The following is a 14,029-nucleotide window of genomic DNA, read 5'->3' on the forward strand; positions in this document are numbered from 1 at the left end:
AAAATCTGGCTGAGTGGTGCCATAACAACAACCTCTTACTCAATGTCAGCAAGACCAAGGAGCTGACTATTGACTTCAAGCAGAGGAAACGAGAGGTTCATGACCCAGTTCTCATTAGAGAATCATTGGAGAGGGTCAGCAACTTTAATTCCCACTGTGTTATCATTTTGAAGGATCTGTCCTGGGCCCAGCACGCAAGTGCAATTATGAATAAACCACAGCAGTACCTCTACTTCCTTAATAGTCTGGAACGATTCAGCATGACAACTAATTCTGTATCAAACTTCTATAGACGTGTAGTAGGGAATATATTAACTGGCTGCATCACAGACCGGTATGGAAACACCGATGCCCTTGAACAGAAAATCCTACAAAAAGTAGTGGATACGGCCCAGTCCATCACAGGTAAAGCCCTCCCCACCATAGAGCACATCTACATGCGAGTGTCACCGCAGGAAAGTAGCATCCATCATCAGGGGCCCCCACCACCCAGGTTCTGCTGTCTTCTCACTGCTACCTTCAGAAGGATGGTACAGGAGGCTCAGGACTCTCACCACTGGGTTCAGGAAGAGTTATTACCTCTCCATCACCAGGCACTTGGACCAAAGGGGATAAATTCACTCAACTTCACTTGCCCCATCACTGAAATGTTCCCACAATAGACTCATCATCTCATGTTCTCGATATTTATTGCTTATTTATTAGTTATTATTTCTTTCTTTATGTATTTGCACAGTTTGTTGCCTTTTGTACATTAGTTGATCACCTAAATTGGTGTAGTCTTTCATTAATTCTATTATGATTATTCTATTACAGATTAATTTAGTGTGACCACAATCAAATGAATTTCAGGGTTGTATATGATGACATATATGTACTTTGATAATAAATTTACTTTGAACTTTAAGACAATGTATCTCAGGGTAATATATGGTAACATAATACCTTACTTCGATATACTTGCTTTGAACTTTGATAAAACAAGCAATAGCACTTGTTATTTGGCCACTGTGGATACATTTCATGTATGCATACTCAGATGTGTAGGACAAGCCTTCATATGGGAAAAAATGTTTGCTCATAACTGCTCCAACTGGCTAGACATAGTCATAGTCATACTTTATTGATCCCGGGGGAAATTGGTTTTCAGCATAATATGGATTTCAATCATCGGGCAATAATGATTTAATGCCAGTATTGTAGCTAAATTGGAGCAAGCAGCTAATGATCTCAGATACTACATAAAACTGAACAGTTTTTAAAGATCCAGTTGGGATGCCCTACTGCAATTTATAAGCATTTGTTTTAGAAGGATTACTCACTACCTGTATTATTAACTAACTTCTGCTAGTTTTTCTTATCACTGTACAAAGATTTGGTGCTAAATTAAAACAAAAGAGTTAATGATCTCTGAAACCAGAGGTTTGAGTGTAATATGTCAAGTGAAGGACTTCCATCTTCTCAAAACTGAGGATCATACAGCATGGAAACAAGTCATTCAGCCCAGCTCTTCCATGCCGACAGCAATTGTTGGAGGGAAGGAAATGACTGAAGGGAAGATTATAACATTTAAGAGATGTATTTATCCTTCTTAACCACATCTGCAGTTAGTGAATTTTCTGCAATTGCCTCCAGTTCTGTAAAAGTTAGTCACTTCCAAGCCTGCTTCAGTTCTAGAATACTTGCCTGTAATTGCTGGCCCAACATTACAGGTTCCACTTAAAAGATGGCAGAAGCTGTCTTTCACTACATGGCGTTGTTTTAATAGTTATTAGCCACTCAAAACTCAAACCCACAAACTGTTGGCTACAAATTAATCACTATAATGAGCATCTTTAGCAGATTTGTATACCGAATGCACAATGCAGTCACCACAGGAATTTATGGGGCAATTCAATTCAGCCCCCTTGCTCTAGTTGTATCTGTCAGATTAAAATTTTTATCAATCATCCTTGCAAGAAACATCTATTTTCAATTAACTTTTTTGGTTTATTATTGTTGGCCCCAGCCAATCTTGGGATAGGAATTTCTGTGTTGCAATTTGCAAGGACATTCCTGATCCCCACAATGGCTCTCTACTTATCAGCAGATTACAAAGTAGATAGTGTGGATGTCTTCCCAAGAACAATAAAGATTGGTGTGAGGAAGTTCTGCTGAGGGGCAAAATTGTGTTCCAAACCATGTAACACTGGCACCAGTACTAGAGAAGGTGCCATGTCTGTTGGAATGGGCTTCACTTGAATAATCATGCTGGGACCAGGGCCCTAGCAAATCACATAAATAGGGCTATAAACCAAATAGAAGGGGAAAGGGAAAATACCAGGATATTCAATAACTCAAGGAAGTAAGAGAACAGGATAAGAAGGAGGAAACTAACAATATGTGACAGACTGAAGTAAAAAAATTAAGTATGTTGTACAGAGCGAGTCCAGGAGTTTATTAGCCCCTAAAATGTGACGCTTGACAGAGCAGTGCATAAAAGGGAATATAACTAGGGCATGTTTGAATGGAACTACAATTATCATGTGAAATTTTAATCTACATATGGATTGCTAAATACCACTAGTATGTTCTGTCTGTATAATATTAATACCCAAATGGAGTTAAAGGAACTATTACAAGCTATTTTACAAACAGCCAAAAATCAATTAAGAGTCAGCTCCCACCCCCAAAAAGTCAGGCACTTATATCAAAGTTCAAAGTAAATTTATTATATAAGTACCTATGTCACCATATACAACCTTAAGATTCATTTTCTTGACAAAGAAGCACAAAAGAATCAATGAAAAACTACACACAAGATGTGCAAAAGACAATAAATTTTGCAAAAACCAAAAGAAAAAAAAAACAAATAAAATAATAAAAAATAAAGAGCAAAAAAATACCAAGGGCATGAGATGAAGACTCCTTGAAAACGAGTCCACAGTTGTGCAAACAGTTCAGTGTTGGGGCAAGTAAGGTTCAAGAGCCTAATGGTTACAAAAAGGCTAATTACAACTAGTGTTTGAATTGACCTTTTACACCATCGCCGCAACATGTTGTCCAATAACCCTATCATCAGTGCAATGACCGGGCTTATCCCTTTCATCTCTTTTTTTAAAGTATACTACATTAGTAGTCCTCCAATACCACCTTTATAACAAAAGATAATTAAAAAGTTGCCACAGGCTGCATTATATTATTTTTTGCTTCTCTATAAAGACTTGAAAACATTATGCAGGCATGAAAATTTATATGCATTTAAAAATTCCAGGCACTTTAATATTTCCCCACCTAATGCTTTATAATTCAATATATTTGTCACATCTCTCAGGTGTGGGTAAGCGTGCCTGATGAGGGTCACCAGAGAAAAAACAGATGGTAAGCTGCAACAGCACATTAGTGCAAGAGGCTTTATTTAGTGCCAGGTGAAAAAAGAGCAAAAACTGCCCAAAAGTTGTGAAGAGAAAAGTATTTACAGACAAATGAGAACAAACATACTGGATACAAAAATTTACAATTATGCAGAGGCTTTCTCCACAACACACTATGTCATTAACTTCCCAATATATCTGTTCACTAACTGACAAATCCAACTCCACACCTCTCAGTAAACCCAAACTGAGGGTTTAAATCTGCCTGCTCCCACTAACCCAGACATTATTTTAGCATGCTTATGTTACGTACCCCGTAACTGGGTTGCCAAACCAGCAGAAATGGATCACTCAGTTGGAGTCTGGATTACTAGAACTAAGAAAGTTTTATTAAAGAAACAAGCAACACAGTACTCTAATCAAAAGGATAATGAATGCAACAGTTCAGCAATGATAAACACACATGTACACAGAAATAAGATAACAGGATCAATCAAGCTCTATCGTTGTCTAGGGGTAAATGACCAGTTTCAAAGTGACACAAAGTTCAGTTCAATTTAGTTCAGTTCAGTTCGCAGTAATCGCTGCCGTGGGAGATGGCCAGTGGGGGGGGGGGGGGGGGAAGAGAGAGAGAGCAAAACGAATGAATATTCAAACGGCTTCCACACAGACCTTCGATATTCTTCTCAGTCAGCTTTCGTGCGAGCCCTTTGTGATGTCATCTGAGGTCACCGACCGTGACCCCTCCGTTTCCAGATACGATCGTTTCTCTGTGGTGAACCTGGCACCCAGGCAAGGGTGGACACACACCAGATTCCCGCCGATCGTGCCTTTCCACCCTGTGCGTCTATGGCTTGTCCCGCGACCAGCCGTCCAAAAACTTCCCACCGACTTGTGGGAGACGCACCGCTTCCAGGGTCCCGTTACCTCGGGGTGTCGTGTGTGTCTTGCCTTAGCGAACCTGTCCCTTTTTATCCCCCTGCTGGGGTATCGCCTGTCCATCACTTCAAAAAGTTCAGGGTTCAAAGGGGGAGCCGATCTTGACAGCTCTCCTTTCGTTACTCTCTCCCGTCCCTTCATTAACATCTCCAAATGCTGCTCCATTGTTTTCCTTATCTCTCTTTCTCCTGAAGACAGGTGACAGACCAACTGATGATCCCACTGGTGCCAGCCCAGGCCAGCTAGCATCTTAATTTATGTGTATTCTCGTCACACCCCAAACTGACCCTCAGGTTTTTTGGGGGCCATTCTGCCCCCAAAACCGATGTAACAGTGTGAGTAAAAATAAATAAAATTGTTTGGTATGCCTGTGGCTAGAATCTTTATTCTTACCAGTTATAAACCAGTAGAGCACATTAACTGAAGGGATTGTTTTGATTAGCTAAGTTAACGGCTGTTTTACTGTTGGGGTGTGTAAATACTGAACTTCCAAGAACTGCAGAATAGGAGGGCAAGGTGTGTGAAAACTAGTGTTAGAGTGAGTTTTTTTGGGTAGATGAATCATTTCCACTTAAATGACTTTGGCCACCAGACTTCTATTTGACAAAGTACTGTGGATTGAGTCCACAACAATGCGCTTCCCAAAAAGGGTTGAATACCAGATGCTTCTGGCACCGTAGTCTGACCAGATGCTGTAGTTTCGAAGACAGTATTATCTATACTTTATAAATATTACTTATCTTCTATGTTAGCACGTAAAATGCCAAAAAAACTTGCATTCCTAAAGGCTGTGGATACTAACCCAGACATGTTGACGTCGAAAGGAAAGGATGAAGTTAGAAGGTGTGATGTTTTGTATGTAGCTTCAAAAGGAAGTATTGTCTATGCATTGTCTATAACTTTTTAAGTAGCAATTGCCTTTGTGTTTAGCATATAAATATCGAGCCCACATTGGGCTAGCAGACCTTCCTACCAAAAGCGTCTCCGTCTGTATGATGCCTGCTTGTTGTGTCGAATAAAGAAGCTGCTTTGTAACTACCAGTGACTCTGCCTCTCCAGTGATTTCATCCACGCTACAACTAGACCGGGGACAGAACGAGGAGGAGTGACTAACCAGGCAAAGGGGCAAGGTTAGTGGGAGAATTAGCACTGCCAACTTGTTCTGTCACAATTTTGTATTCATTTTTCATTTTCAGGTTATCGGACACTGGAAAGCCCAAGTCTGTTTGATTACATATTTAAAATGATTTATCCATTAGGATTTTAAAAAACAAAGTCAGATTTGCGTTTCTTTCCACAGCTGAGGAACTTTAACGGACCGACACAGCTGTTATTCAGCTTGCATTATAAAGGAACAAATGATATAGTCAGAGAAAAAAACTGCTATTCCTAGTTGCTAACACTCTGTTTATGTCCATAACCTTTCCATAAGATCATAAGGTACAGGAGCAGTATCAGCCATTTGGCCCATGGAGTCTGCTCTATAGTTCAATCCAGGCAGATTTTATTTTAGCAGCATTCTCCCACCTTCTCCTCACACTCATTGACCCCTTACCAAATTAAGTGCCGTCTTAAATACACTCAATTACTTGGACTCCACAGACCACTGTGGCAACGAATTTCAGGTGCACCACCCTCTGGCTAAACAAATCCCACTATTCCAAATCTGTGCCCTCAGATTGTAGACTCCTATGAATGCAAACAACCTTTTCATGTCACTCTGTCTAGGCTGTTCAATAACCTACATTTTAATGGGTTCCCTCTCAACCTCCATTGAGACAACTCCAACAAGAACTCCGTTCATAACAGTCCCAGAGACATCAAACATTCTCCACACATTAAGTCTTTTATTCCTGGGAATATTCTTGTGAACCTCTGGATCCTCTTTAGAGCTGGCATATCCTTCCTTAGATATGGGGCCTAAAATTACTCACAATATTCCAACTGCTGTCTCACCAACACCTTAACAAACATCAACAGGAAATCCTAGTTTTTATATTCCAGTCTTCAGGAGCACTATTGAGAGTGCCCTGACCAGTGGAAGCACTGCATACGCTTCCATCTGTCCAACAATCTCTTTGAACCTCAGTGAACAGGAAGGTGAGCATGTGGACAAGATGGGAAACAGATTCTTCCCCAGGCTGTAAAACTACTGAGCTCCTTGCCACCACCCAGGTCTCATCAGGTATGAAGTGCCAGTACTCATAGTCATACTTTATTGATCCCAGGGGGAAATTGGTTTTTATTACAATTGCACCATAAATAATAAATAGTAATAGAACCATAAATAGTTAAATAGTAATATGTAAATTATGAAATAAGTCCAGGGCCAGCCTATCGGCACAGGGTGTCTGATCCTCCAAGGGAGGAGTTGTAAAGTTTGATGGCCACAGGCAGGAATGACTTCCTATGACGCTCTATGCTGCATCTTGGAGGAATGAGTATTATACTGTTTACTTTTTTAACTTTTGTATTCAATACACCTTATTAGTTGTTAATTTATTTGCAGTAATATTACTTTATGTGTTGTGTCTGTGAGTTATATGTACTGTGTTATGCATTTTGGTCCAGAAGAACATTGTTTCATTTGGCAGTATACATGTGTATGGTTGAACGACATTAAACTGAATTTGAACTTGAAATAAATGCTAACATTGCATTTGCTTTCTTTATTACTGATTTGACCTGCCATTGTAAAACACCAATAATACATCACACTCAGGATTTTGGTGGGGCTGGGCTGGCAGACTTTAGATGTCATTCCCATAATACCCCAACATACATTTAAATAAAATGTTGCACAATATTATAAATTTAGCTGTGAACCCAGTAAGCTCTAAGAGAGTACAGGAAACAGGTCCCTGGAGAGTCTGCAAGGAACATGGAAATCACCAAAATACATGGCAAATGCCCTTTCAGCACGATTTACAAACAGGATAGCAGATTATCAAAGTTCTACTTTATCAAAACTCATGAGGAAACAAGGAAATGAAAACAGCAATACATCTAAATTACTTTCAATGCTTATTCTTAAAAAATAAATTTGACCTACCTTGCTATCCAGCTTTTTCATTGTCACCAAATCTAATGACTTAAGGGAATGGCCAGTGGGAGAGATGAAGTACAGACATGCATGGATTCGGGTATCATGATAATTGTGTAATGAACGTTTGATCTTCAACTCTTCTTGCAAATAAGCTTCAAACTGTGCATCAATGTAGTCAATGATAGGTTTATAGCTAATGAAAATTCAAAAATAAACATATGAGAAACAAGATAGGAATAAAGATTATAAATTATCCATTGCTACTACGTGCTCATTAAGCATGTATATTAGATCAATGTTCAAATGGCAATATTGGCAGTTAAATAAACTGCACAAAAACATAAATATAGCTAACTATTCAGTATAGCAAATGGATACCAAAGTTCTATTTTCCTCATCAACTCCTGGGAATACCTGGTCTACTCAAAGTGAAGCAACAGCACTCACGTTGGTACTAAATTGCTCAAATTTATGGATTTAGGGCATGCAGAATCATGCTGAAATGCTGGAAGGAATACGCCATCTCCTAAGCTACCCACTTGCCCATCCCTTTATGTTACTCCTACTCCACCTGTGGCAGAATCTGCTGATTCCACACACACAATTATCAGCCATTTCAGATCCCACAATACTCAGTAGATGGTCGTGATCTTCAGTATTAAGCTAACATTTAAGAATGATTTTCCAGTAATTAAAACCTATACTTTAACTTGTAGTATCCTTGACACTTTTTAAGCTGCATAAAAATTTAGTTAAACACCAATAAGTAGCCATCAGCTATAGTCTACACAACAAAGAACATAAAAGCTGTCATTTTCATTTGTACTTAAAAGTTTTAACTAAATCAACTTCGTGAGAAAGACTCAATTAAAAACTTAATAAAAACCAATTCTACTTAAGCATCTTTCACCTGGAACATAATACAGATGCTGCCTGGCCACCTGGATAAACAGCTTCTTCTATTTGAATAATGGAAACTGTATTAGTAAAATGTTCACATTGTTTTAAGGATAAAGGAAAAAGGAAATAAAGGAAGGCACTAGCAGCCAAACATATGCTTATGTGTGAGTATTTTACTTGTAGGAATTAGAATTGGGAGCAACAGACAAAATGAATATTGAAGATAGTGTTTTCTGCCTCATCAACATTTCTGGGACATTCAACAGGACTAACAGCTGAGAACGGAAGGACAAAAATTTCTAAACAATTATAATATATTCAAATTCATGTGGTCAAGAATTGATAATGGAAAGAAGAAAGTAGAAAAACAGTACGAACTAGATTCACACTGCACAGATAACCCAGAATGAATCATACTTTACTTAGGGAAATTTGGATGGAGGCAGCAGAAATCTCCCCAAGTTTTCCTAAAATATAACTGTCAACCATTGTCATGGTCAAAATTAAGCCTTGATAAGACAAGTGATGCTTAATAACGGACAAGCACCCCTTGACCTTGTGGTAGACAAATTTGGTCATCTGACAGAATTTGAATTTGACATAGAAGAGGGGATGAAGGCAGCATTTGATAAAGCACTTTACAAATGCAATCAGAAAATGTAAATGTGTGATTAGAGGGATGCTGGTAACTTGACTCTGGTGTAAGGAAAAACATGGGATGGGGAGGGGTGAAAAGAGAGGGATGTACAATTTTAAGGTTTGTAAATGATTAACATGTTGGCAAAATTTTTCTTAGTAGAACAGACCAGACATGACAGACAGAATTTAACGTGAACAACATGATTTGATAAAACAGATTTTGGAGGTCAAACATGAAGATTTTACATAATATTTTGAAAGGAAACAAGAATAGAGGGGCCCAATAATAAACCTTTGAAGGTGTTAGGGCAATGCAATTATCAATAGGGATTACTTGATTTTCTAAATGCAAATACCGTAACAAAACAAAAGATTTACCAATATCCGTCTAAACAATAGCTACAAATTAATTGACATAAAGAAAATACAAAAGAGCCATTTTTCCCAATGCCACAAGAGGGCATGGTTTTTACAAAAGTTCTACTTGGCAAAATTAGATTCCATAAAAGGCAATTGAATGTAATTAAGATAATTGATTTGCAGGATTTGTGGAAACTGAATGGGAGAATTTCAAATAGGTGGCAAAACAATCCAAAGTGTACCACAGGATTCTAGGATTTAATTTAGAATATACTGCAGTTTTTGCAGCATGTGGAAATGTTTCTTCCCCCCCCCCAATTAAATAGTTGCAACATTAGTAAAGATAACTGGGCTTACAGAATATATAAGTTTTTGCTATACAAGCCTGCTCTATACTTGCTCCCACACAGAATGAAACCAAGTTCAGTGAAGGAGACAACTACCTTCTGTTAAAAGATACTTCAAGACGCAAAGCATGAGCACTTGAGATGAACACATCATCTTATCATTACACTCAATACAATTTATTTTATATACCATCGATCCTGTCTGACTTGCCGAGCTCCTCCAGTATTTTGTGTTGCTCAAGATTTCCAGCATCCGCAGGATCTCTTGTATCACTGTGATTTAGACGTTGGATGAATGGGCATACAAATAGCAGATGTATAAATAAATGCATAATCTACTTTCTTTCTGAAGACAAAGATATTATCTGAATGGTTATAGAAGAACGGAGATGCAATGCGATAAGGATCAAGGTTGTGTTGCTGGGGCTCTAAAAGGCTGGCATAAGCATTGTTTTCTCTAACATTCAGCAATTTCTCCATCCTCCCCTCTTTTTCCAATCCCCATTCTGGTTATTCTGTCACTCCTTCTCTTCTCACCTGCCCAATACCTCCCTCTGAATCCCTCCTCCTCCCCTTTATTCCAGGGTCCACCTCTTTTTCAGCCCTTTGCCTCTTCTACCACTTTCCAGCTTCTTACTTCATCCCCCACCCACCACATCCACCCACCTACCCCTTCATCTGGTTTCACCTATCACCTGCCAGCTTGTACTCCTTCTCCCTCCCTCCACCTTCTTATTCTGGCCCCTCTCTTTCCAATTCTGATGAAGGGTCTTGGTCCGTAACATCGACTGCTTATTCCCTTCCATAGATGCTGCCTAACTTTCGGAGTTCCTCCAGCATTTTGTGTTGTTAAGTCAAAATGGAGACTATGCATCTTCCTCACAACTTATAAATATTACATTTGAGTTTTCTTCATCCATATCATTGAGACGCAGTGGATTCCAGTTCAGTGGGACACATAGGGACCAGTACATTTTGACCCAATTAAGCAACAGCCCCAATTGGCCGAAGTTTTTAATTGAAATAGTTAAAAAAGCATAAAGAGTCAAAGAGTAACAAATTACGTATTTAAATAAAATTCAGAACAAATTAGAACATTACCAATACTACTGCAGTACTATAAAACTGTGCCTTAATTCCTAATACTTATCGACGGACGAATTCATCCACGTCACGTTCCTTTGACAGTAAATAACCAAAATCAGTGCAGACACTTAGTGCAGATGGTGGACTGCTTTCATACAATTCTATCGATGATTACATCCTCCAAATCTTCATTTTCATTGTAATATTCAAAATGATTGTCAAAACCTTCAAATTCTTCAAAATTTCTAACTTGAAGTAGTAAAATCATTTCGTTTTTCACTCTCAGCTGTTAAGTAGCATCTCCAAGCCTAAATACTTGAAATTGCAGTGAGTAAACAGTTCTGATTGTCTTGCTGCTTATTTCTCACCAACTATCAGTGATAAAAATCACAGCTTTTTGAACACATACAACTTTTATCCCTTATTTATTATTTTTTTCCTTTTTTTTCTCTCTGTCCCTCTCACTATAATTCCTTGCCTGCTCTCCATCCTCTGGGCTCCCCTCCTCCCTTCTTCCTCCCCAGGCTTCCCGTCCCATGATCCTCTCCCTTCTCCAGCCTTGTATCCCTTTTGCCAATCAACTTTCCAGCTCTTAGCTCCATCCCTCCCCCTCCCTCTCCCACTTTCAAATCTCTTCTTTGTTAGTCCTGACAAAGGGTCCCGGCCCAAAATGTCGACTGTACCTCTTCCTATAGATGTTGCCTGGCCTGCTGCATTCACCAGCATGTTTTGTGTGTGTTGCTTGAGTTTCCAGCATCTGCACACTTCCTCATGTTTGGGACAACTTTTTAAAAACTGTTTGCTCAGAGCATGGTGCTGTGATTAACGGCCACACAAGCACATGCGATTGACACTAGTTAGAAACTGTCTGGCAAGTCTCCTGTCCCAATTAAGCAGCATAGTGTCCCAAATAAATGAAGGGAATCTTGGCCACTTTCTTGATTAGCTTTTGTTCTTTAAGAGTTGTCTTGAATAAACAGCTGCCCCAATTAACCAATGGCCCAATTAACCTGAATCCACTGTATACCGTTACACAGTGAATAACTGAAGCCCAAGTACTGATGTGACAGCACCACTGTAAACACTTACCTATCTTCTTTGTTTATTTGGTCTCCAAAGCCCACTGAATTCACAATGGTTAGTTTTAAACGAGCAGAGCTCTCCTGTAGTTCGTAAGTCTGGGCCTTCAATTTTACTTGACTTTCATAATGTGTTGACTGGCTATTCTCAAAGCTAGTGTTGAACAAAGTATCCATAAGGGTTGACTTTCCAATGCCAGTTTCTCCTGAAATTACAAAACAAAGTTATAATACCTATAATCATATAACTAGGTATTTTAGAATATATTGTTAATAGCAAGCCACAAAGGTATATCTTTTTCTTTGAAGGACTTCATATAAATGCAGAACAAGAACTCATTAGTAACACAAACAGACTTCTAATTGAAATAATATTCATCTCCTACTTTTAAGAGAGGTGTTAAAGAGATGACATTGTGCAATTTGCAATATTTAACAAGCTTTAAGAAATCTTGATATAGATTAAAGTATGAGAGAACAAATTTCAAATAAATGAAACAAGTCTGGCACTCGTTTCAGAAAAGGGAAAATAAAATTACAGAAAAATCTACTGAGATTTAGCTTTAACTACTGCACAATTCATTCCATAAGATAACTCAATTAATGCTAAGGTAATAAAATTTGAAAAGATATTCTCCATTTCATGAAAAGTTTGTAATTACATAGAGCTAAATTGGCAATTGACTTCTTTGATTCATCACATATAGACACAGAATTTCAAACTTATGGCCGTTTATGCATCTTGAAATTCAAGAAGCACAATGTAAATATATCTAGCATACAGAAGATTTAATCAATTACAAGACCTGACTGGAATATCTCAAGTTTCTCTTTAACTACTCAGCTGCTGCTTTTACTAATCATATCAACCTTGTATTTTATCTTTCTGGTACAATATAAACTAACATTGTAACATATTTTTCTCAAGTGCCCCTAATATTCCCACTCAAAGGTTCATCGTCAGAGATCCTGCCCATGCAAGTAACCGTCTTCTCTGCCCTGACTCAGAATGTCAACTCAAAATGTTGGCCATCCTTTTGCCTCCACAGATGTTGCTTGATTCACTAAGTTCTTTTTTTGCTGCACGATCCAGCAGTCTTGTGTCTCCAACTATATTTTATCTTCTCTGCAGTTAATAATGGTGGAGTGAAGATACAGCTCTACCAAAGGAGGTGTAAGGTGCTCCTTCCCCCTGCCAGCCTGCTGGTCACACTTGGTCAAGGTGTATCACCTACTAAGCCACCTCCCCGCCCCCCCCACAAATCACCGATCAGAGTCACATGAAGCCATGGGAGGAGGTGGTGGCTGGTCGTATGAGCAGCTGGTTCACATCACAATTCCTGGTTATGCAACCACTGACGCCAGGCAGAATATCTGTGAAGAGTATTGATAATGGCTGGGGTCACCCATCTTGTAAAGACACTGCTCAGAAGACAATTCCAAACCACTTCTGTAGAAAAGTTTGCCAAGAACAATCATGGTCATGGAAAGACCATGATCACGATGTTGCATGACACAGCACATAACGAATGAGCAAACGCAGTTAATAAAACTTCATCCAAATCTCTAACACTAGATATCCACCTTGAAAAATAAAGCAGGATTTGTGAAGAGATATAAATATAGCATATAAAAAGAAATATAGTGCCTGTAACTTTAGAACATCCTTAATTATCATGCAAATACAACAAGAATTCATGGAAATATAACAAGGATTCATGAGAAGGAAATCATGTTTTACAAAACTATTAGGAACACCTTGAGATTGTGACTAGTGGAAAAAAATGATTATGAACTTGTACGATGTATTTTGATTCTCAAAAAGGCTTCAAAAGGATGTAATACAAAAGAAAACTGAACAAAATTAGGAGTGCTTGATATGGATTTTTAAGGAATGGCTACCAGAAAAAAAAACTGCAAAAGCACCTATGTTATTTTTGGGCCATGAGGCTTTAACAAGTGGAGTGCTGAAATCTGGCTGTTCACATCCATAGCAATGATGTAGATGAGGGGAAGCTAAAATATTGGAGAGAGTAAAAAAGTGAAGAAAACAAAGACTCTCCAGAGTGATATAAACTGGATAAAGAACTGGTCACAGATACTGGCAGATGGTGTACAATGTTGAAAATGCAAGGTCCTCCACTTTGCTAAAAATAAGTTGTAAAATAGGCTTATTACTTAAATGTTGACAGATTGAAAGTGTTGGTATTCAGAAGGAAATAGGATGTCTTAATGAATCACAAAGTTAATTGAAGAGCACAAGAAAGTTCAGCAGACTAG

General features: G+C 38.5%; 1 protein-coding gene across 1 annotated transcript in view; it reads right to left on the reverse strand.

The window, feature by feature from the left end:
- septin10 (septin 10) overlaps positions 1-14,029 on the reverse strand; it is a 61,848-nt gene that overhangs the window by 24,642 nt on the left and 23,177 nt on the right. The window contains exons 3-4 of the mRNA XM_063054070.1: positions 11,760-11,955; positions 7,345-7,531 (exon numbers count right to left, since the gene is read on the reverse strand). Coding sequence (XP_062910140.1) covers positions 7,345-7,531; positions 11,760-11,955 — 383 coding nt within the window. The remainder of the gene's footprint in view (positions 1-7,344; positions 7,532-11,759; positions 11,956-14,029) is intronic.

Source organism: Mobula hypostoma, chromosome 7 (genome assembly GCF_963921235.1).
Source record: "Mobula hypostoma chromosome 7, sMobHyp1.1, whole genome shotgun sequence".
Taxonomy (NCBI): Eukaryota; Metazoa; Chordata; class Chondrichthyes; order Myliobatiformes; family Myliobatidae; genus Mobula; species Mobula hypostoma.